Source organism: Manacus candei, unplaced genomic scaffold (genome assembly GCF_025592945.1).
Source record: "Manacus candei isolate 608988 ecotype Guabito, Panama unplaced genomic scaffold, ASM2559294v1 h1tg000014l, whole genome shotgun sequence".
Taxonomy (NCBI): domain Eukaryota; kingdom Metazoa; phylum Chordata; class Aves; order Passeriformes; family Pipridae; genus Manacus; species Manacus candei.
Window position 1 is genome coordinate 69,837,921 of NW_026138062.1, and position 26,012 is coordinate 69,863,932.

Sequence of the window (26,012 nt, forward strand, 5' to 3'; positions counted from 1 at the left end):
AAAACAGAACACAAAAAACCCCCACCAACCTGAGGTAGGAAAGAGATTTAGGTGCGATGTCTCTTACCAACTGATGTACACCTTTTCAAAGATAGCTCTAACAAGGTTTGTAGCACTCCTCTTTTGACCACAGTAAACAGATCTGAGCAACTAATTCTCTGCTACTAGCTGAATTAATACTGTTTCCTAAATGATAATGATGTCTGTGAATACATGCCACGAATGTTATCCCCACTTAAAGGATCTTTTCAGACTTCCAAGTGTAAAACTAGCCACTCTAAACCTCTTAAAAAGGTCATTTTACAGTGAATACATTACAGTGTAATCCTTAAATTTGATCAGTTTTGCATAAACAAAGACAATACTACTAGCCATCATCTCTATAAATGGGTAGATTCACATTTCCATAAAGCACAGTAGCAAATAATGCCAATTCATCATCTGTTTTTCAGCAACTTCCATATTCTTCTGTTCCCTTTTCCTCCACGGCCTCATTAGGAAACTCTAATACAATATTCTCAAGTTCATCTCCAAATTGCATTTCTGCTTTTTCAATTTTACTATATTGAAGAAACGAGATGGGATGTCAAGTACAGTTTAGGGACATGATGATGAAATACATTATGATGTTACTTCCTTAAAAGCCTCAAATCTGTAACCCAGGAAATTAAAAGCTTTCTGAAGTAAATCAGAGCTCCTGCTCTGTGACAGCACCTCCACTTTCCCATCTGAAGTTCCATAACAAAGGATCACAGCACACACATCTCCTTCCTGCTCCCCACAAGGGGACCTGCTGAGGATTTCACAAACTGTTCAGTTATTCAGGTAAGAGCAACACAATGACATTTGCCTCTTCACAGTGGATTGGGAATAACGGAATTCATACTCTGGAGATGCTATGACACATCCCTACTACCAAAAAGTATAAAACCTCTGATTTTTAGTTGCTAACCTGCTGAAACACAACACAGCCAAAACAAACCGGACAGATGAGTATTCATATGTTGATTTTTTTGACTACTTTTCTAAACAAATCGGACTCCTGCAATCGATGTTTTATTTCTCTCCCTCTTCCACCATCACTTGTTCATCTCTTTGACAATTTCAAACAAATACAAAAGCAGAAATAACAGTCCTGTGCAACCAGAAGACCCTACAGTTATTCATTGGTTCTGACATAGCTAAGAAGCATTAAATTCTTCAACTATCTCTTGCCTATTCATTGCCAGACAACTCCATGTGAGTATAATTTCAAAGTGGATGCTACACAAACTGTTTCTTGTTCAGGTGGCACAACACTGAGAAAGGGACGCTGAGAACGGGGAAGAAAAATTACGTTAAACGCTGGAAGTACTAAATTTCAGAGACACACTCCTAGGAAACTAGACTGCCTATCACACGGTAGCTTGCTTAAAGTGCTTTAAAAGCCAGAAATAGCAAACATTTCAGCCTCAGTTTCTGCTATGGCACTCATTTCTCTGATCCGAAACATACAAATCAACATAGTAACCATGTGACAAATAAAAGCAGGACCCAACAGCCTGAAGTGCCTTGCCCAACATTTATACAACATACAAGATTTCTACAAAACATTTTAAAAATGTTTGAATTTTTGAATCTTTTGAAGTCTGAGTAGTATTTTCATACACATTCACTGTATGCAAACATGTCAGTGAAAGCTAAAGCACACAAACCTTGGGATAGCACTCAAAAACTATTCCTGCACGTGAAGCTTGCAGCACACATTAGCTGTTATGAGAGGTACTCAAACATTAGTCTGAGCCTTCTAATTCTCAGAGATTTTTCATAAATCTAAGTTCTTTTCTTACTGCACATCTCCCAACACCTCATTTTTACTATACTAGTGCTCCAGTCTCTTTCTTACAGTAAGGACTCAAGCATATAAAGCTTTTTTACACTTTTTCTTTAGGTCAACACTGGCATGCAGAAGCAGCAAGCATCTCAATTAAGGGACGTGCCAAAGCTAGCTGGGTTTGAACTGAGCATTAGCAACACAAGGGAGTGGCAGATAATACTAGTTGGAGATTCCCTTCTGCAGGGAAGACACACACATCTGCTGCCAGATATGCTGGTGAAGGAGGTTTGGCCAGATTCGACATGTCAGATATTGTCAAGGGTCCTCCAACCCTTATTATCATCACTACTATTGCCTTCCCCCTCCCCCTTTTTCCTTTTTGTTCTTTTTCCCCCCTAACTATTACCTGCTCACACAGGCACCCATCATGCTATTAACAAAGGAGACCTGGAGCAAATCAAGAGTGACTAGAAAACTCCAGGGGCAAATAAGGACATGGGACCACAAGTGATGTTTGCTCTCCTTGCTCTTTTCATGTGAGAAGTAAAAGGCTTGTAGAGCCACATCCTTCAAGTTAAGGACTTGCTGCAGGATTGGCACTGCAAGCAGGGGTTTAATTTTTATGGCCACAAGTGCCTCTGAGAAATGAGGGCTGCCAAGTTGAGATGGGGTCCACTTGACAACGGGGGTTATGAACAACCTCATCAAATTTGGTGACAAGTCCGGTAAATGAGAGATCTGCCAAGGAACAGTAATTGAAGCTTGCAGTTAAGGGAGGGAATAGAGATTGAGACATATTAAATACATAGGTCAGGTTGCTGGGAGGAAGAAAGACCTGGGTGATGAGGATAAAGCATGTTGAAAGGGGAACCACCTAAAGCACCTGTACACAGAACTACGACACCAGAGTAAATAAGACATGTGGGATAGCTTGCATGACTGGAGCTTTGTCACAGAGGTGTACAAGCTTTTCTACAAAGCCAGGAAGGAAAGCACAGCAAGTGAACTGCCCTCTACCCGAAAGAGCAGCTGGAACACAGAAAGTTGTTCTACAGGATGGACAACAGGCTGGCTAAGAGCTTGTGGGTCAGGATTAAAGGAGAGAACCATATCGACAACATCACACTCTTTGTTACAAATCACCTGACTGGGGTAAAAAAGCTGATGAAGTGTATTTCAGCAATTCCATGAAGTCTCTAAAAACCACAGAGACTGGTTATTGTGGGACACTAATCTCCCTGACATCTACTGGAAGGGCAACACAGTAGGATACAAACAATCCAGGAGACTTCATTTTGGAGGAAACAAAGAGTGCTAAATGAGTCAATCCCCATTTGATACTTTCTTGAAATTGCTTTCAAGGAAAAAAAGGACGAACTTGCTGGGGATGGGATCAACAGAAATCTTGACTGTAGTGACCACAAAATAGTGAAGTTTAAAATCCTGAGAGGAGAGAGGAAGGTAAATCCAGCACCAACCCTGCACTTCAGAAGGGCAGGCCAACTCGTTCAGTAACTGGAATTCTGTGGGATCCACTTCTGAAAAGCAGAAGAGCTCAAAAAAGCTGGGAGGTATTTAAGGACAACTGCTTCTAACCACAAGAGAAGTACATCCCAGCACTCAGGGAAACAATCAATCAGATCAATCAGCAGCTTGGGCTGAGGAAGATGCATGATTACTAAGGGACAAATACACAAATATTGCCCAGGCATGCAGCGCCCCTGCCAGGGAAGTCAAAACACAACCAAAACTGAAAGCAGCATCAGACTTCAGTGCCACATGAAAACCTTCTACTATTACATGAGCAGTGAAGAAAGAAAAAGAAAAATAGGACAGGTGATAGGTGACACAGAGAAGACCAAAGTACTCATTGCTGAGGTTGTTTGGAGCTGGAAATCTGTAATTGCATTAAAGATCCATATGAAGCAAATGCACACAGCGAAAAGACATTTTCTCCAAATTTTCCAAAGCTTCACCTCCTTCCGTTTCCACTCAAATCAGGGAGATTCGATTTCTTTTCACTTCCCTAGAATGTTCCTCAAAACATGAGTGGATCAACTGTGGCATTCATCTGCCAGTATGTGACAGACATTTTATCAAGCTGTATTTGCTTTGGTTAGCACAGTTTCGTGAATAAAATTTCAGACCTTTTTCATACTTGTTTTAATGCACCAGAAAGATGAGGGTTTCTCAAGTAACTTATCTCACTTATTCAAAGATGCTTAGCATTAAAATATCCAATTTCTAATTGTAGCAAATAAATCACAGCAAACTTTACACTCAGAAGCATTCAACAGATTCCCAAAAAAACAGCTGAAAGTCAACACAGAAGTACACTGGATCCAAATGCAAGTGTACTGTTCTCCAAGTATTTTGCAAGAAGAAAATGAGCCATATCCAGTTGGGGCAAACAAAAGAATGAACCTTTGCATCTGGGTGAGAAGAGACAAGCACCCTTCTTTGATAAAGAATAATGAGTAATATCCCCCATAAAAGTTTATATCAGAAGAAGGTAGGAGGTCAATACACAATTTGGATTCTAAACACTCAGATTTGAGTTTCTTAATGTGGAATAAAATACTCTTTCTCTAGGAATCTGACCCAAAGAGTATTGTAAACTATATCTGTATGACTGGGCAGGTTCTTCAGATGATTTCTGAAGGGGTGGAAATCACTATCCTTAGAAAAACTCTTTCTTTCTGAATATCTGAACTTACTTTTAAATACCACTCGAGTGGAACGGGGCTTAGCAAACAATGTTATTATTAAGTATAATGTAGGGAAAATGAAGTATTTGACAGAATTTGATGGAAGCTGTTTTCTAGTACAAAAGAATCTTCAAAAGAGAAAGCAGACTTTACTACCCTTAAAAAAATTACAAGGGGGCAAAGCTTTCTCCATTCCAATACAGATACAAGCAGAGCTGTGATACAGACTAACAAATAACCAAAAGCAGATTTTTATTATATGAATTTAGTATTTTAGTACACATTTAGTATTTTCTTACTTAACTGGGATACACCAAAATTCTGGATTGCTGGCTTACAGAAATCTAAGTGTACATCTAAATTTGGCGTGAATGTTTCTGGCACCAGATAAGGCCATGTCACAAAAGTGTTATATAACCCAACAGACAGAGTCCCTCCCTAAATGGGTAACAGGAGTGTTTCTACAGAGCATAAGAGTTGAGTTCAGAGATGCTGTCATACTTAAAGTCATACGTGACCCATCTGCAACGACATCTGGAAAGTACCTTTATTAGGAGACTCTCCAAAAAGTCACTTGCCAACACATGTTCACAAACAAGAAAGGAGTGTCTGTAAATACAGAAATGCTTTCCTTCACATAATGAGGTCCCCAGCAGCAAGTGATGATCACAACCAGAAATGCATATTAGTGCTTGTAGAAATACAAGCTATAAAGCTCACTTAAGAGACACTTCAGCTTAGACTTTTCTTTCAAATACAGATAACAGATGTACCTGTGATCAAATCTTTTCACTGGGCAGACTTCAGCCTCAAAAACTACCTCCCCACCATTCCCATTTTACTTCCGAATACGCTTCTTACCCACAGTTAATCTCCTACATTTTCCAGTTAGCTGCAATGATTTTATAAAGCGAAGTTCCCCAACTCTCTCCCTTCCTACCTTCACTCAGAAGCTCTCCATCTTATTTGGAACCCGCGCTTCTGAAATAAGGCCCCTTGGGACTGAGTGAGCCAACTTAAATCTACACCCTTAGCAAGCTGGGTGTACACACAGAGGTAGGTACACACTCTGAGTGCTGTGCTGAGGGAGACTTCCCGGTGTTTCTTGGCAGGATCCAACACAAACAAAAGTCTCTTCTGCGGCTGCAATTCCCACAAGCTGCCACCACCTCACAATCACCTCCTGCTTCCTCACAACACAGTGTCCCCAATTGCCAAAGGGAGCCTCTGCAAGGCAGGGTGCTGCTAGTCAAGTAACTGGATTAAAAGTTGCCTTCACAAAAGAATAAAGGGAAAAGAGTATTTGACATTACTGATTTAAGTGATTTTTGCAGCACCCGGGAGCTGAGTCACATCAGCACAGCCAAGATAGCCACAAGCTGCAGTTAACTCATGCTGTTTCACCAGTTTATCACAAGTGAGTGCACCACAAACCAAATCCCAGACTTAGCAGGGAGACCCCCTGTTCCCTAAAGGCCAAAAAAGCATTAAAAAAAAAAAAGCCTATCTTCAGATTTGGGTAACCACAGTTTCCACATCTTAACTCCAACAGGAAAAGGGAAGACCCAGTACAGCCATAGGTTTCAGAAGCCTGGGTCCAAGACATTATGAAGCTTTGCTGCCTCTGAGTCTCCACACATCATAAACCCTACAACTTCTGGCAATCAAGCATCACCATATCACAAAACATCCCAAAAACACTGTGTCCCTGGTCCTGATGAGGTCTAACACAGTTTAGGGCAGAGTGAGCCCTGTTTCAGTTTCTGTAGAAATTGTATAAGACTTTGGAAATTCAGGCTGGGCAGTTTGTGGGTACCAAGAAGAGAAGAGAAATGAGTGAATTTCAGTTTTTCAAGCAGCTCTCATTGTACTTATTTTCTCAACTTCGCTGTTTTTCCATGGGACACATGACATGGAATAATACAAAGAACAGCCCCTAAAGAGTCTTCTTTAACTTAACAATCATTAGAGGAATTATGTTAATAAAAGAAGAACAGAAATTTAATAGAAGGATAAAAAAAAACCCCTACAGTTGTCTTCAGTTTAAAAAGCAAATCCAATAGATTTGGGGACTTTTGATGTGAGAATGAAAAGTAAAAATGTTTCAGGACAGATTTCAAAATACATATTAGCCCAATACACATCCTATGCCAAAGAACAATTAACTTTCACGGTAACATCACCCGAGGCAAAAACAAGCAAGAGATCAGGGACAGGAACAAGTAAGCAATTGGTAATGAACTAACAAAAGCTAGATAATCATGCAGCAGTAAATAAAACAAGAAAACGTCGCACAGCATTACTGCACCTACACCTATATAACCAAAGAGGCTTGATTTTAGTACATTACAATTTAAGAACTCTGCAAAGAATTCAGATTTTTAGGGTATTCCAGTGCTGATAAAGGCAAATCACAAAGTTTTTTCTAACAATAGAAGTACTGTCCTGTTAATATCAAGTGTTAAACAGTTACTGTTTAACAGGCTCCACAGATCACATTTTTTCCATGCTTGACACTCTAAATGTTATCATACAATGCAACAGTACAATTTTCATAGATAAGCACAGTTCACTCTAAGTAAAAAAACAAAAACAAAACCCCAAAGTAAACAAACAAAAACAAATCAAAAATTAACAAACAATCAAAGAAAAACAACCCAAAAAAACCCAAAGAAAAACAACCCAAAACAAACCAAAGAAAAACAACCCAAAACATCTTAGCAAAACCAAACCTACCTCAAACTAACATTTTCAGGGATAATGACAGTAACATACTACATATTCCTCTACTTAAACCTCAAAAAGGCCCAATACAAAACAGAGAGAAGATAAAAACTTGTGTCTCTATACTATCCTAAGTCCACTAGGCAAAAAACTGGCTAATCCTCGAAGATAGAGATTTAATATTCAGATGAAAGATGTTCACATCTGCATTTCAGACCTTCCAGGACAGCGCTCTCTCAACTGTTGTCACAGATCATAGTGAAACTCTCCTCCTACGCAGAACACATACAGTTTATGGAGCCAGAGAAAGTAAAGACAACCCAGGAATAAAAGCACTCGCCTAGGAAAGACGAGATCTGGCTCCAATCCTTGCTCCAACAGTGTTTCCTCCTTCCTAGTCCATTTAGTCCCAGATTAAATATAAAAACAGACCAGGAAACTAAATCCACAAGAAATTTCTATAGAAAAGATCTAGTTTTATATGGACAGTTCGTAGAAACAAGTTTTTAAATCCCTTTCTTGCACATTTTATCTCAGCTACCTCACCGGTAGCTTAAGGAAGCTGAACAACCAAACTCCCAGAATTCTGGTTCAGTTTTTAGGACACTTTTTCCACAGATGGTGCAGCTAAAAGGCTTATGTGCTTGGAAGAAGGTTCTGCGATAAACTACAGAGAGAAGGCTGATGACACAGCAGGGGCACTTAAAGCAAAATACAAACAAAAAAAAAACCCAAACAAAAAACCTCTACTCCCAGAACGAGCCTGGTAAAGTTCTACCACCTGGATAGTGAACTCTGCAGCTGGGTCTCAAAACAGTGGGCTTATATTTCCAAACTTCACTTCCGTACGTTTACTTGAATTCACAAATCCTCTGTTAAATCACACGAGAAAAAAAAATACTAAAACGACAGTAAATAGGCTAAGTACACTTCTTCAAAGACAGAAAAAAAAAATTCTTTCAGTCTGGATGCCTTCAAACAGCATTAAATTAATAACTACCTCCAATTCATGTTGTGTTGCATACCCATGCCCCAGTTTATAAGGTACTGCACAATTAAGCCAGAAGCTACTCAACCTCACAATTTAATAAAAAAATTCTTAACTTTAAGACTCATAAACAGAACTACCAATAAACCCAACCCTGAACGTACTCAGCACGAGCTTCATTTCATTCTCAACCACAGGTCACCAAGATCAGCTGGAGTAGTCATGCAACTAAGAAAACCTAAAAATCACAGGCTAAAGCTTTAATTATTTTTTATTATTTCCCCACAACTTTCATTTTTTCCCCGACACCCCCCTTGTTTCAGATTCTAACATCCCTTTCTTTTTACAACTGTCCTTGTGCTCCCTACTTGTTCAGCACATTCTTGACGCTTTTTGGTTGCTAAACCCAAAGCCACCAGCCTGTATCCTAGCAACTGCTGCCTGATGACCTTCCTCGAGTGGTACGTGCTTATCAAGTGGAGAGAGGGGGCATTCGGATCTCCTTACTGAAGGAAAGGATAAGCTTTCGGAGGGCAACTGAAAGGGGGAGGGGATATTGTAACAAACTGGGATTAAGATTGGTTTAAAGCACGTGAGTACTGTTTAGTGCAGTATCTACAGAAGATCACGATGAGTTCCCAAGTTTTGATGCTTGGTCACATTTAAATGATCCAGCATGGCCCTAATTCAACCTGTAGTGTTAAGAAAATATCAATTAGCATAGGACTTGCTGAGGTCCTGCCTTCTCATCCTCAGGTTTGATTCATCACCTCCCTTTATGCCAGTCTAACGCTTTATGAAAAAAGGTAGAAAGCCAGAACAAAGAGCTGACTCCCCTAAAACCGACTCTGCAGAGCAAGTTTGGCTTTTTCTCTCCTGCTGGGGTTCCCCAAACACAGGTCCCCTGAACACGAGGTAAGTGGGACAGGAGCACAAAGCCAGAGAGGGAAGGGCTGTGAGGCTGCCTGAGCCTCGACCCAGGTTTGCTTACCCTGCCAGGGAGAGCCATTTCCCACTTCACCAACTCCAGCCACGCTGCGACCAGCTCTGAGCAAGCAGTGCTGTGCAGTCACGAAGTGGTGTGAGTCAGTGAAATCACCCAGCAGGAAAACAACATTATTAAAAAATGAGTTTTATTTGGTATCAGCTGAATGGACTCAGGCAGCAGCCGCATAAGGCTGCCCTGACACAGGGAGGGAAGAAGGAACCCAACAACCACCTCGGCAGACACACAAAGTTACACCAGATGTAACTGCACCAGATCTGTAAGGGGGCCAGGTGGAATGTGAAACTGTACCTCACGACTGCACTTCAGAGCCATTAAGAAACCACCTAGAAATAGTATTATGAAGTGTAACACGAAATGAAGGCCAACGGCTACAAAGACTTTCCAGTAAAAAAGAGAGTAAAAAAAGAAAAATATCAGAATCCAAATCTGGACACAACTTACATAAAACCATGTCTCTCCTCTACCAAGTCTACCTCAACTGCACAGGCTGTTTTTGCTTTTAGCTCTGCAAGTCACTTTCCCATTACAAACCGATATTGAAAGCTTATACAGTCACTAAGCAATCAAGTCACATGATTTGATCTTTTTCCTGCCAATTTGATGCCATGTAAAAGGGAACTGAATGAAGCAGATCACTTGCAGTGTGAATGTGTTGTGCACATCTGTCAGTCAGTGCATCAGGGAGCTCAGTACAATCAAACACTTAACTGAGCAGCAATATTATTTTCACTTGAGTAAAGGGGTTTTGGCTTTTCCGAGCTACTGAACAAGCAATGCTTTTTTCCTAGCACATGCAATTTTGCATTGAGATTGACAACTATTTCATTCAGTAGTACAGGGTTGGGTTTTCTTTTTTTTTTTTTTTTTTAATTTTAGGTTGTTTTCTTGTTGCTGGATTGTTTTGGTTTTTTTTAAATAAAGAGGTCAGGCATCACAATGACCCCCTTTTGCTTCCCTCCCTGCCCCACTCCCACCATGCAAGAAACAGACAGAAAGGAGTAAGCTCAAAGAATTTGGATATCCACCCTAAATAGCCAAAATTTAAAAATTTAGGGAGATTTTAAAATATATACACACACATTAATTTTACATGCCTTTAAAACAACTGAGATGAAATACTCCTTGTAGCTTATACTGTTAATGCATCTAAAACAAAGAACTGAAGATGCAGGATAAGTGAATACACGAAACTTCAATTCCCTATGCAAACTAACTCTGCAGAAGTCCGAACAGCTGTGAATTTATTGAATTCCCATCCTTCCCTTCAACACACGAAACAGTTCTTATTGATAAATCATTTGTCAGCATACTAGGCACAGGCTTTAGCTATAGGGCATGAAAAATACGTTATTAAAAAATGTAGCAGCAAGTGGAGCTGCAAAATTTATGACCATCAAGTACCTCAGATGTTTCATAACAGTAGCTAAAGGATATCACAGCACCAGTGAATGGTTACAGCATACAACCAGTAAAGCTCCAAATCTTGCCTCTATCACATGCTCCAGTAAGTAGGTGACATAGGGGAAAAAAACCCAAATCAATAGTAAAAATATACTCCACCCTGTGTTTGAGGTTCCAGTTGACACTCCTTTGTTATAATTCAGACTTGATCTCACTGAGCTGGATCAGGAAAAGGAACAGGTAGAAAACTGACCTCAACAAAATTTAGTCTTCTTCTGACTTTGCACCTCCTTGAACTGGCTCACTATGGAGCCAGATGAACGCCAGGTGCAACTTCAAATGGGATGCAGAAATAATCTTTGGGGTCACATCTCACCATTCAACTGATTGCCTTAGTGATGTAGTCTGATCCCCAGCTAAGCCCCCCTCCCAACCCCGGCCAAGACTTTACACAGACATTTTTCTCCTACGGGAAAATACTGATCAAACACGATGGAGTTTCCTCCTAATGCTCTTCTGCCATCCTTCCTGCTCTGTACCAGGACAAGTTGATGAAAAAACTCTTTCTTGTTTCAAGTCATGCAATCCAACCAGTTAAAAAAATCAAAGTTTTCAGCAACTGAGACCCATGTTCCACACGCTCACACCATCAAGGCAGTTGTGCAGTAAAGGAAAGGACCAGCAAGGATGTAGGGCCTGCTCTGTTCCAGCTGCTACTGAAACAGGTTTCTTTCTACAGAACTGTGGCCTGACTGCCACTCAATCCCATGGCAACAGGCTGAAGTGGCTCTTCTTTCAGTCATCTCCTGAAAGATGCAAATGAGTAAAAGGAAAAAAAAAGGAAGAGCAACTAAATTGATGTAAGGGGGAGAACACATTCTTACAAGCTGGTGAGCCACACAATTGTCCTGATTTATAATCACAGAATTGTTAGGGTTGGAAGGGACCTCTGGAGATCCTCTAGTCCAACCCCCCCACCAAGGCAGGGTCACCTATAATGTTTCACACAGCATTTAAAAGCTCCATGAAATCAACCAGAAGTTGCAACAAGAGCAAAAAGAATCCCTGTCATTAAAAGCTTATGAATGCATGCAAGCAACAAATTATTAAATGCTAGTATGTTGAAACAATACTGGCCCCAAAACCAAGTTCCCCAGTTTGTACAAATCTCTGCAGGCATTGTGGCAAATGGGTTTTGAAACTCCCCAATACTGAGGCAGATTCAAAGATATTCAGAATTAATTTCTTGAAGCATGAACGGAATCAGTAGCAAAGCATACGTGTGCTCATATGAAAATGTATTTCTTGTAAGGCAGCAATAGAAGCTAAACCAGACATTTAGGAGTGGGAGTTTCATCTCTCTGTTAAGTGGACTTGGCTGTGGATGAGGCTGTGACAAGAAGTGAGGACAGAGAGGCAGCCAAAGTTTGATGCAACACAGGGGAAGGCAGCACGGGGAGGGTGGGCAGTCAGAGGGGACCAAAGTGACGAGCTATAATAATCTCTAACAGCAGCATTCTGGATGCATAAAATACCTTCTGATAAACACACATTAATCAGGGTAATTCAAATGTCATGGCCGATGTCCACAGCAGTTGACTAACAATTGATTAAGTAATTTCTAGTTAAAGTTTTTCATCCTTCTTAAAACACTAAGATCTGGAAAACCTTGGGAAGAAGTCCTGAACTTCAGGTAACTTTTTTTATCAATGGACACTTTGGAAGAACTCACAACTTGTTGTAACTACTGTCCAACAGATGAAGCATACCAAGTTTAGCAATTAAGGGACTAGGATAGGAATGATCATTAAACTCCTGTGGTAGTCAAATTTCTCCTAATTTAAGCTTCTGTAAGATCCTGTTGCATGCATAAAAACATGAATAGGCTTAAGTTCCTTATTATACTTATTTGACAAAGTGTATTAGCCACCAAATACTAACTTCCCATGCCTGAATTAGGTTCTACCCCTGCATGCATGTTATTGGAACTATTTTGCAACCTTAATAATAGGGCAAAACCCACAAACTTCTCCTGAAGCTTACCAGAACTTCAATTCTATTTAAAAGCTTACTATTCTATTAGTAAAGCATCACATATTGCAGAATTTCAATTGCCATTGTAAATAAAAAAACCAAAATGCACAAAAACCCACAGAACTCACTACAAGGCAGCAATAAAAGATATTCCTACAGACTAAAGAAATTCCTGCCTAGTTATTTATCTTAAAACTCTACTCAAATTCTTAACTGGGGCATTTAGATGCCCAGCATTACTCTTTTGTAAAACATACCTTCTGAAGGTTAAAGTGATCACCATGTATGTAATCACTTCTTTTATACCTATACAAAGATAGATGCTAATCTGGCTATGTTAACATTTCAGCAATTGAAAATTTGTGTTCTGACATTACACATTTTTACAAGTTTAACAACTGTAGGTCACTACCTTATTTGTTAAATTGGGATGACAAGTCTGGCACCCATATTTATTTTTGATCTTACAAAACCCTACACAAATTTGAAACCTGCACCAAACGGAATGAGATTATTTCCCCATCTTTATAACCAGGAAGATGGAACCACACCACAGGATGTCACACTCAACATGCAGAGCTGGGTGAAGGAGGAAGTGAGGACAATCGGAGTGATGGCCATTTGTCTTCCCAAGTCACCTCTGTCTGTGATGGAGCCCTGCTCCCCTGGGGATGGCTGAACACCTGCCTGGCCATGGAAGTGCTGAATGAATTCCTTATTTTGCTTTGCTTGCATGCATGGATTTTGCTTTCCCCATTAAACTGTCTTCATCTCTACCCACGAGTTCCCTCACTTTTACCCTTCCGATCCTCTGCCCCATCCCAGCACAAGGGGAGGGAGTGACCACTTGGGTTGTCCTTAGTTTCCTGCTGAAGTTAAACCACAAAAGCCACAAATCCAGTAAATATTTCAGCACCTAGACAATCCTTCACTGCCAACAGCTTACACCTAACTGCACAAAAAATAGCTTCCTCTAACTGTGGTCCATATGGAGAACGGCAACTTACTGACATCCGTTCCCTCAGCAAAGGAAGTCACATCTATCTGGCACACAGACCCAGAAATATTAACCCAGTCTGACTGGAAACAACACAAGCAAGCCTAGAGGACGTATCATCTCCTATGATTTACGTATTATTCAATCATTTCCTTCAGAGGACTGTGTCTTTTAGGGTAGAGTCATCCAAATAACTGTACAAAAGATGTATCTGTGTTTTGACAAGTTGTCCAATTTCACACTGAGGTCTGAAGACACCTGTATCCTTCAGTAAGACTATATCGTAAAATTTTGTTCCAGCTTGATGTTTCCTCATATATTAATTATTCCTAGTCTTTTAGTATCACAGCCTTTGCTTTCCTAGCAGTGATCCAGCTCAACCACAGTACCTATGGTTCTAGTCACAACAGGCTTTTTTCAAAGCTTTTGTTACGTGAAGTGTTTCAATATAAATGTTGATTACTAACCCTATCAACTGAATACTGGTAACTTATAGCTCTTACCAAGCATCTATCTTGTTTTTAACTCTGCTTGGGGAAACAGAGTTAATGCGGAACTACCTCAGGGGATCAGAGTTCACCATTCCATTATAGATACAGAATTTTGATCCCATGACTAATTTCCCAAAACAGTGGTGACATCAACACGGTAACATTAACATTTCAACAGGAAATAAAAACTGGCCTTCTGACACCACTGATACACATGTTACTGTGAACCTGAACCTCGCCATAGGTGTTTTGTCACCTTTTGCAGCTTCACACAAGTTTGGGTCAACTTTAATGGAAACTTCCTTTTTTTTACCGATATGTTTAGGAAACAGTGACATGGCACCCAAATTCGTTACAGGAACCTAATAACATGTAATATTTGAGATGAAAAACATTAACCTACATTTTAGTAGCCCTGGCACGCTCGGTTTGGTTTGTGTGTTTTTTGGGTTTCATTGGTTGCTTTTTTTTTTTGTTTGTTGAAGAGTAGCTACTCCTTTGTTTTCTTTTCCCACGAAAACCAAACGAGCTTAGCTCCATCCAATTCAACTCCTTTCCTCTCGCAATCAGATTCTCTCTGGTTTCCTCCACACGGTTCAACGGCGGCCATCGGGCTCTGGACGACTGGATTCAGGGGGCTCGGTGGGAGCCACCCAGAGGGCAAAACCAGAACCGGCGTGGGTGCTAGAGGTCTTCCACACGCATGGCCGGGGTTTGAATTTAAATCCCTGGGGTTTTTTTGTTCGTTTTTTTTTCTTTTCACTACGGCGTTCCCGGCGTGGCGCCCGCTCCGCCGCCGTCCTGCGGGGAGCGACGGCGGGCGGGCAGCGCGACAGGGGACCCCCGGGGGGCGCGGGGGACGCGGGGGACGCGGAGGGGGCGGCAGGAGAAGGGGAGGGGGCGGCAGGAGATGGAGCTCGGCGGCAGCGGCAGCAGCTCCGCGGGCGGGCGGCGAACAAAGCCCAGGTCGGCTCCGCGGCGCGGCCCCGCCGCCAGCGCCCGCACCGCGCCCCGGGCACCGCCGCGGGCGGGCAGGGCACGGGGGCTGCCGAGGAAATACACACACGACGGAGACCCCCCCCCAACACATCATGGACACCCCCCACCACACACACACACACAGACGCACACGATGGAGACCCACACAGGCGCGGGGGCGGAGGTGCCGCGCACCCCAGCGGGGCAGCAGCCCCCCGCCCCCGCGGCGCCTTCTCCCAACCCCACGGATCCGCCGCCTCCCTGCTTCCCTCTCTCCCTCCTTCCTTCTTTCTCCCTCCTTCCCACCCTCTGTCCGTCCTTTCCCTTCCCTTCGGTCCGCTCCCCTTCCACCTGCGCCCACCTGCGGAGCAGAGCAGCACGAGGGCCACCCCGAGGAGGAGCAGCAGCCGCGGCGGCTCCACGGGCTCCATGGCGCGGGCGGGAGCGGCGGGCACCGCGCTCCGTGCGCTCCGTCCCCGGGCTCCCGGCGGGCACCTCCCCGCGCCGCCCAGCAGGTGAATCAGCCCGGCCCGTCACTTCCGGCCGGTCCCCGCCCCGCCGCGCCCCCCGCGGCCGCTCCGCAGCGCCCGCCCCGCCGGCGGCACCTGCGGCCGCGCCGGGGCCGTCCTCACGCCGTGCCCGCACCCCGCCGGGGCTCCCTGCCCGCTGCCCGCCCGCTGCCCGCCCGCCCGGCGGCACGGACGGGGCGCTGCTTCGCCCCGCGCGGCCGGAGCTCCCCGTGCGAGCGCTGCCCGCGCTGTCCGGAGCGGTGCCCCGGGTGCGGAGGGCACGGACCGCTCCCGTCGGCGGGCGGTGGTGTCCCCCCGCCGAAGTGACTTGTGCTGGTGCCCATGGCAACGCCGCTGTGCGAGCGCCTTGCGCTCCCCTTGTGCGGCGCACACGCCTTTCCACTGAAAGATCTGGAATTGCGGAAAGCTGGCGAAAGGGAGACAAAAGGGAGGCGAGAGGGTTTGCGGAAAGGGTGCAAATGGGGCTTGGCAGCCCCAGCAGATCCCCGAAAAAACCACGGTTTGCGCTCCACGCACAGCCAAAGCATCAGTTGTGTTTATCAGAGGACAAAGACGACTTGACGAGGTTTATTCTCCGTGAATTTATTGCCATGCATATATTACTATATACTGCAATAGCACAGCTGTTCACTGACATAAATGTGTTTCCAACACTTACAAAGGGCTAAGTTATGTTGGTATCATGTGCTTCATTAGGTCCATGCTCTGTCTATATTAAGAAGTACCCACAACCAAATATTTACATAAATGCAAAAGCTGTGCAGTCCAGATTTGCATTCCAAACAAATTTTGAAAGGTGTTACTGGGGTTTTTTTATTTTTTTTGTTATGTCCATAACAAATAAAGTTCAAATACATTTTTATGTGATTATGCTCCATATGTACAAGATAAGGGTTTAAAACGAAGTTTTTTTCTGGCCTTGTCAAAAACATTGGATTAAGTGGATATCATATACTCATGGGGTTTTCTCCAGAACACAGCTAAAAAGGAGGTGCTATACCTTTCTTTCAATAAAGGATTCCTAGTGATGACATCAGCAGTGTCTCCATTTCTGCTGGAATTGTGAATATATGAATGTGCAGTGACGTCTTTCAAAATGGTTGGTTTCTCTCAGTAAAGCAGCAGCTTTTACCTGCCAGCTCAGAATTAGGTTTTTGATAAGTAGGGCAAATTCATTGTGTTCCATGAAGGCTCAGATAAGTAGTGCTTACATCTTGTAAGGACATGACAATTCACAGTGTCTGTTAGATCTCCTTTTAAAAACAAATCTATCCAATAAGATGCTGGATACCGTACATAAAGCACAGAATTTTAATTTGGAGGATTTCAAGCATTTCATTTAACAACAGAACAGAACTACCCTTCCCTCCTATGAGGGAAAAAAAAATATTAATGTAATCTGAAGCTAAAGGAACTAGAACCTCAAAGTAGGGGTATTAAGAATTTGTTTGCTTCTCTTATTTTGTATGTGCTGCAGACTTGTGCTTTAAAGAGTAATCTGACTCGAGTATCCCAGGCTGACTGGATGAGTGAGGTTTTTTGCTGTACATCCACTTGTGTCAACACAGAAATTATATACCATGGAAAGTATAATGAGGCAATCACAGTCATTACAGAAAGAGAAAATGATTCGTCATTAGAATGGAGATGCTCACCCTCCTGTGAAATAATTCCTAGCTAGTAATTAAAATTAATACTGTACTGCATCTAGAAGACGTGAGCTCCACATTTTGTCTAGCCTAGACAGACTATTCCTGGTCTCATTTAAATCAAAAGCAACACTGATGCAGTCATGTTCACACTCCTGAAAATTGTTCACACTCCTGCAAATGAAGAGTACAGTGTTTAATAACTATTTTTAAAAAGAAAAAAAAAATCCCTTCTTCCACACTACAAACACTAAAAAGACATAAAGCCACCAGATTTATTAAAGGATGTGACACTCTGTAGATTTTGAGTGACCTATACTTCCTGGAACACTGAACACAAAGAGGGAAAGAGATAACTGTGAAAATGACCACTCACAAAAGGAAAGGTCAGGCTCAAAACTTTATGAACTGATTTCTACTAGTGCCAGCATATTGGATCAAGCCCAAAAAAGGCAGAATCCAGCCAACAGGGAAAATATATCCACCAGAGCAGAGGTTTGAAATCCAGACCCATGGTTTGCAAATGAATAATTATATAGAATATTTAATATTAAGAAAAACTTCAGTACTAGCCCTACATCAGTCTCAGCCTAAACTTATAGATATCTTGAAATAAAACATAAAATCAATATAATATTTTCTAAATTTTTGCTTATTTTTTAAACGAAAAGCCCAAATTCAGAACTAATTTTATAATGAATTTACAAAATGGTGTGGTGGGACTGTTTGATATATCCAGAATTAAACTTTTCAGAACCTGAATAAAATGGTTTGCATAGCTCTGCAACTTGCCTCTACTTTTTTAAGAGAAATTATCTACCAACCTCAGTTGTTGAAGAATTTGCATTCCTGAAAATGCAAAGGGAAACAGGCTGATTTTGTATTCCAGTTCCTGTCCTGTACGGGAGGGAGCTACTGTGGTCAGACACTACAATTCCCGAGAGAAAATTCCCCCCAGGACTGTTACAGTTCCTAATATGGATAACAACACATCTCAAGAAGGACGAGAGAAAAAAACAGGGAAGATAAAGAGAAAGAGTAAACACTTATCCTTAGTTCTTTTGGTCTGGAATTCTACTTTGGGTCTGGAATTCTACTAGGAGGGAATCATTGCAGTTTTTTTCTGGGACGCATCTTCTTCTGGATCAGCAAACTCCATTGCTTTACTCTTTAATTCAGGTCAGAGTCAGTACAAGGGAGGACACGGCTTTATTTGGCCAGGAGAGGGGGAGTGGGTAGGAGAGACCATTTCTGTTCAGCAGTTGCAGGATGCTGATGTTTCATGTGTATCCACCTGGAGTTTGGTCATTTAAATTGGGGGTGCCACAGTCCTGCTCCTCCCAAACCCAAAACTCCCACGTGTGTACTTGTGCTGGCACTGGAGCTCGGGGCACCAGCAGATGAGATAGTTTGGGAAGCCAGGCTGGCCGAAGATGAAGACCTTTTGTTTTCAGCCGGCTGAGCTCCCTGAACTGTTTTCCTGCTTATTTGCCTGAGTGCCAGCTGGCATTAAAAAAAAAAAAGAAAAAAAGAAAACCAAACAAATGAGGTCTGGGTGGCAGGGAAAGGGCAGGACTGTGAATCAGCTGGGATCGGTTTAAGTTGGCACCACATCTAGAGCGGTGTGAAGGGGAAGGTCTCGCTTGTGCACCCATTTTTTTCCAAAATAATTTTGGCATTGCTTATACTGGCATCCGTGCCCTGATGTGAGGAACAGGCACTTGTTGTACTAAGTTTTTTGGTGCTATCTGTCCTTATCAGCACTAGTTAACCCAGCCCAGGGCGAGTCAGGCTGATATGCTGAAAATAACTGCCAAAGTCAAGAGATAGTCCACATTAAGGTCTCATCACCTTGGGGAGATTACAACAAAGGATCTTTCAGAATGCAAAGTTACAGAGCCCTAAGTATTTCATAATAAAGCTTGGAGTGCAGGCTCTCACATTGTGTCTCAGCTGGCAGAGCCCGGAGCAGCATCCAACTGCTGAGAGAAGCCTTCCAACCTCCCCACTGGGACAGGTCCAGCGAGGGGTCACCACCCTCTTCTATCACCCACCACCACCTCAGCTTCCCCACGGAGCACATCCCGGTGATGCCTTGGAGGAGTCACGGATCTGCACCCCTGGGGTGATGGGATGACCAGGTTCTGCCTTTTCTTTAACAACCTTGGGCCACTTCCAATTAAGCTTTCATGCACTTACAACCTTTTTATAATGATAACTAAACACAATCCATTACCAGGAAAAATAAGAATTAAAGGAAAATTTATCCAACAATAGCTGACGTTTAATTGTCTTTAATTTGGGTTAATGTTTTTCAGAGATGGTTTATTCAGAGTTAAAATAACAGCTTTCACATTTAGCACCTCAATCAAGTGACAGTTGCTCTCAGGGTAAAATTCACACCTTGCCATGCTCCTCTTTTTGGAGAGACAATTTTTAGCAGAGACGTTTTAAAAGGGCAGCAATTTACACCTTTGTCTCCCTGTGATATTAAATCTTAGATATATAATTTGCCTGGAATAATTTTCTCTCAGGGGCTACTTGGATGTTTGCATCATTTTAATGCAGAAACAGCAGAAAGAGGAAAGAAGGAAGAGCAGTTCCCCTAACAATGGTAGTTAGAGTTGACCCAAATGTAGAGTTTTATATTTATGTGGTGAAAGGAAAGCAAAATCCATACAATATAAACTAGATGTGGTTTGTTTGAAATCCAGAGGAGGAGTACATGGTGTGATTAGTTTTTATGGAAATATGGGTGCTGCACATCTTTTGTTAGTTATGTATTTCATTGTATATGCTCATGACAGTAAAAGTGCAATGTCTGTTGGCTGGAACATTAATACAATAAACAACACAGACCTGTCCTGTTGCAAACTGTTTTTCACCACAGTGACAGCTCGGCTGAAGAAATCTTCCCTTAGAAGGAGAAATAGATGTGATGAGGAAGTGCGTCTTTAGCAACTGATCTGAAGATTTGCAGTTTGAACCCATCACTCCTTCTATCACTACAGTTCCTGATGAAGAGCCTGTCCATCTCCAGTTTCCTTTTAGCTCCCCTTCTGCTGGAAGGAACCCTTCAGGGAGTACAGTTGAACAGGAAGAAAATCACAGATATGCCAAAGGCAATGGACTTTCGTACTTAATCCCACAATAAAGCCAGTTTTAATAGCGCAGAACTAGTAGCTGATGGTGTCTTGGACAGCATTATGAACTCTCAGATTATTTTGTTTGTGCAAGGCATTTAAAGTTGGTGCTTTAGCACTTACCAGCCTCTTTGGTGTCTGTATCTACCACTTAAGACACCAATGACATTTTCCGAACTGCTACTCAGCTGCCACTGTCCTGCTAAGCAGCCAAGTTTCTCCTGGTTGGCACTGCTGACATTGCCCAGTCACTAACAAGCTGCTCAAAGCCCTTTCCTGAGATGTAATCTCCGAACCCCTGAGGCAAGATTCTCTATAATCTGCAGAAACTACCCTTACATACCAAGCCTGAAGCATATTTTGAAGGTACAAGGGAGGTACAAGGGACAGTCTGTATCCTGGAGGGCACAAGCCTCCTATACAGTATTTGCACTAATAGCTGTGTTACCACTGTGTAGAGCTCAAGAACAGGTAGGTAGGTGCCATTTCAGGTCCATCAGCTATTCTGGGGAGTCAGTAGCTTAGATGCCTACACTTCACTCCTTGTCCCACACTTCACCTTTCACTCTTCACCAGTGTGAGACACTCTGTACTCAGCTGGCTCCTTTCTGTCATGTTTCTTGCGTGGGTGTCTGACACTCCCCTTCCCCAGGGAAGCCTGGATGGTTACCTCAGGGCTGTAAAACCTGCTTGTCACAGTTTAAGTGTTTTAGGGTAACTGCAACAGTTCTTACAGATGAGCTCTTCAAAGGCATCTCAGTGTTAATTTCTGGTTTTTTCCAGCAAAATAGTTATTAACACTGAGGATCTGTATGTTGGGGCCCCCAGTTACAGAGATTCTGACCAGTTCTTCCATTGAATACCTGTTGTCTCTATTCATGAGGTCACTGAAGAATGATAATTCTCCAATTTGTTTGAAGCCTTGTGCTGCTCAGTCTTCTAAACCATCAGCTTCTACTGTCATGAAAAACAGAACTTTCATTAAAAATTAACAAATATCAGAACCTGTTTGCAGCCGATGGACTGTGAAAAAGACATGCGGAAATCACAAAACCAACCCAAATATAAATATTCTTGACTTTATTTTTTTCAAGAAGATTGTTTTTTAATGCAACCTCAGTATTTGGGGATGTGTGGAAAAAGAATTTACTCATAAGTTTTTGGTTGGCAGCACTGTATAATCATGTTTCCTAGCCCTTTCTGAGATGGATGCCACCTCCTCCTTGTTATCTTAATTTCCATACACTCTTCTGCTTAGCCTTCAACTTTGCCTCTCCAGTTTCCATTTCTTAAATGCCATTTTATCCTAGGTGGATGTGTATGCATGGTATACTATGGGAATCCCTAAAGTCACAAAATTCTGTCTAGCAGCACCTCAGAGCTTGAGAATACTGAAATTGCTGTTGTGTGTCACTTACAGATGTCCCTGCTCTAAATAACGCTGCGTATCAAGGGGATTCTGCACAGTGAAAAGAATGGATATGACTGCCTAAATAGCAGTAAAATAGTAAAAGTAGTCATACTTTTGGCTCTGTTGTAGTAGTAAAGTAGTTGTAGTAGTAAAATATTGTGGTAGTAAAATAGCCATACTGTTGGCCTCATATTCCTTCCACTCCCATTAGGTTGTCCCCCATTTCCCTTACCCTGGGTACTGATCATGTACCCTCAGAACAGGTCCCCCTGGCTGCTGCACTGGCAAACGTGACAGAAACCAGCCTTTGCCCTTCATTGCTTCCCTCATTACAGCCACACCCACTGGGTACGGCAGGGACCTTGGCCCGGGGAATCCACATGTTTTTCTAATATATCTTCTAATATTTCTGGTTGTCCATGCTGGATGTTCCGGAGGAGCCTTCCCCCATGGAGATCTAAAAATAAAGATCTAACAAGTTTCAGCGCAGAACTTTTCCAGTTTCTGGAAGGGAGTGTTTGGTGTGGGTGCTTGAGGTAGCAGTGGATGTTGCTCGCTGACCCAAAGAGAAGCCCTCTCGTAGGTGTCCTTTGTTGAGATTTTTCTTCCCTACCCAGTGCATTTAAACAGTGTCCTGTCATAAGGGAGTGTTCCAGTTTATGTTCCAGATTGACTTGGATGCATTTCTAGTTGTTGGTGTAGTGTGGGGTTTTTTGTTTTGTTTGGGGATTTTTGTTGTTTGTTTTGGGGTTTTTTGTTGTTTGTTTTGAGTTTTTTAGGTACGGTTATGTAATTTTCCTTCCTACTCTATAAACAGGTTGGGTCGGTTTCAATAGTGCCTTGTAATTACATTAGCTCAGGAAAAAAATGCTGACAGTGTAAGGGATACATATTTTAACTGATAACAACCTTTGTAACCTCTTGCGTAACTATTTACCACGAAACCTGTTTGAAATGGCTTCCCAGAGAGCCTGTGAAAAGTATTTGCCCAGGAGAAGTAGCACCCAGCTGGAAGTCTAGCACTGTTAACCTAATGGAAAACTAGAACAGTGCCACTGCTTATTGCATGTGGTGCTTACTGCAGAGTTGTGGTGTATCTGGGGACATTCTGCGAGTAGTCCTCTACCAAGAAATGAAACTACTTTTCAAATTATGTACATCGTTTTTTTTCCAAAAGCGTTTTTCCCCTTTTTTCCATGCTTTGAGCTTACTGCCTCTTGTTAAGTCAGATTTCAGTGATGAATGTCATCCTGAATTATACTTTAATCTTTCATCAATTAGTGAAATGCTCCAGAAGGATGAGCAAAATGTATTCAGGAGTTCAAAGCTAAGTGGCCTGACACAGGAGAGGAGAGTGAGGAGGCAGGACAGCCAGAGCCTTAGTTTTACTGTCTGTTGAAATCTCTGGACAATTTGCTTCATCTCTCTGTTCCCCATTTGCTTCGTATGAATAATTGTATGAGTAAATATTGGCTTATCTGAAAGGGACAGTATGAAAAATTAAAATCAATAACTTGCACTAGGCAAAACACTTTGTTCTACCCCTCATACAGGAAATACTGAAGTGCCAGGAACATTACAGGAGCTGTAATGTCTGTTCTGTGGGACAGTTTAATGCATTTTATGACTTCTCCCTGGAAGTTCAGAGATCTGTTTACAGTACAGGGTGGTAAAGGCTGGGTCTGCAGTGACATGAAAAGCAGTAGTCCTGGCCCTTCCCTTCCCCTGCACTCTCACTGCTCCCTGCTACTCCGTTGTGCTTGGGCAGTGTTCAGTGCCTTGCGGCCACTGGGGAGGTGGAATCCAGCAAATCCCACAATTTAGGAGGAGAAGAAGGATCGTCAGCCCAGGACAGATGAGGGTTGGAGCCTGCCTCTTTCAGCTGCAGCAGCAAACTTTTATATCAGCTGGGCACATTTTGATGGTGGTTACTGATACTTCACCTAAACACAGGCTGCAGGAGAAGTCCTGGCACCACTGGAATGAAGGGCCCAGTTCCCACAGGGCTCAGAGTGGTCAGAGCTTCCCCTAGCAGGGTGTGGCTTCCTATCAGTCCCCAGGCAGCAGCTTGGGGTGGCTCAGGTGACACAGCCCTGCTGTTGGCAGCCACTGTCTGTGCCCATTTGCTGAATGAGTGCCTGAATTACTCAGTGCATCTGAGGACGGGCTGTGAGCATGTGTGTGAGTATGCACATGAGGATCAACAGATGCATTCCTGGCAGCATCAGCCTAGGACAATCCTTTCTGAGAGGAAGACCAGACCATGTGTCTGGAATTATTACATCAGCTAAAATGATTGTCACTGTCCCCCTGTACTCAGCACTGGTGAGGCTGCACCTTGAATCCTGTGCTCAGTTCTGGGCCACTCACTGCAAGAAAGGCATTGAGGGGCTGGAGCATGTTCAGAGACAGGCAACGGAGCTGGGGAAGGGTCTGGAGCACAGGTCTGATGAGGAGCTGCTGAGGGAGTTGAGGGTGTTTAGCCTGGAAAAAAGGAGCCTCATGGAGGGACCTTATTGCTCTCTACAACTCCCTGAAAAGAGCTGGTCTCTTCTTCCAGGTAAAACAAACAACAGGACAAGAGGAAATGGCCTCAAGTTTCATGAGGGGAGGTTTAGATTGGACATTAGGAAAAGTTTCTCCACAAAAAGGGTTATCAACCACTGGAACTGGATAGCACGTAGGGAAGTGGTGGAGTCACCATCCCTGAAAATGTTCAAAAAACATGTGGATATGGTACTTAAGAACGTGGTTTAGTGGTGAACATGGTGGTGGTGCTGAGTTGACGGTTGTACTTGATGATCTTAGAGGTCTTTTACAACCTTAATGATTCTATTATCTGCTATTAAAGACTATCAGAATGATATATACTACTGTCTGGTTTTGCTACAGTGGGGTCTAAAGGCTCCAGTTATGAGTCATGCTCTGTTTCATCAGGTACACTAAGTATGCATAACAAAGTGTCGATATGTGTCCTGAGTAAAGTGTCTACTCTGTTCTCTGAAATTCATGTTTCCTTTTAGCACTCCTAAAGGTGTGCAATTAAACTCTTGTCATGAACCCAACTAGATAAACTATTCAAGATAAATTCTGTGTGGAGATATGGCATTTTAATTTTACCACAAAGTAACATTACTCCAATGATAATTGCCCTGTCATTGTAACCTCATACCAGGTCAAACATGATTAATTTTAAGTGTGGCTTTATTTCATAATAGGCCCTTCTTAATGGTGTAGCCTTCTATTATATCTTTATCTGTCACTTAAGATGGTACTATTCTAATTGTTTTTCTTTTCCCTCTCTTGGAGATTAATATTCCAATAGCAGAAACAGAAAATCAGCAAGTGTATCCACACCTCAGCTGCTCTATTCCTCTTTAGAAATCCGCAAAATCAAAGTGCTTTCATCTCATCAGCTTCAGGATGAACAGAAGTGACCAGAAGAGGGTCACTTGTTTTCTGCTTGTTTTCTGCTTGTTTTCTGCTTGTTGTAACTCTTGGTGGCTGGAGGCTGGGGAGGGGGTATCTTAGCAGAGTGATTAGGGCAGGATGCTCTGTAAACCAACCCTTTCTTTTTGGTAAGCAAATGTTAATAATTTGCTTTAACTGGCCTGAAGCTGAGTATTTTATACACACTGTCCTTTAGCAGCGCAGACAAATCAGAACTACATCCAGATATTAAGAGTCTTGACTAGAACTATGGAGAATACACTTCTCCCTACAAACGGAGAATACCTTTTTTTTTAAAAAAAAAGCCAAACGTAAAAACAACCCAAGGTACTGCACAGACTTGTAATTTAGGCAATGTATGCAAAAAATTGAAAAATTGAAAGATGTCTAGTGAGAAGAAATACTAAGTACCTTTAAAGTGAGTATGAAACAGACAGAAGGAGATGGTTATGATATGAGTAATAACACCTAACTGCCTACTTGGTTGCAAACTGACGTTTTCTGTGAGAGAGAGGCTTAAACAAGGATGTAGAATAAATTACTTTGTGGCTTTACTTCTTTTTTTTTGGGGGGTGGGGTGGGGGAGGTGTCCTTTGATACCGCTGATGATCAAAAGAGAAAGAAGAAAGATGTTATGTGCAATAAAAGATGATGCCACCTGAAAAAGCAGGTGACACCAAGAC

At 42.5% G+C, this 26,012-nt stretch overlaps 1 protein-coding gene across 2 annotated transcripts in view; it reads right to left on the reverse strand.

The window, feature by feature from the left end:
- CXADR (CXADR Ig-like cell adhesion molecule) overlaps window positions 1-15,673 on the reverse strand; it is a 34,759-nt gene extending 19,086 nt beyond the window's left edge. For both annotated transcript variants that reach the window (XM_051779606.1, XM_051779605.1), the window contains exon 1: window positions 15,508-15,673. In XM_051779606.1, the coding sequence (XP_051635566.1) occupies window positions 15,508-15,577 (70 nt within the window). In that variant the 5' untranslated portion in view covers window positions 15,578-15,673. The remainder of the gene's footprint in view (window positions 1-15,507) is intronic.
- Between the last annotated feature and the right edge of the window lie 10,339 nt (window positions 15,674-26,012).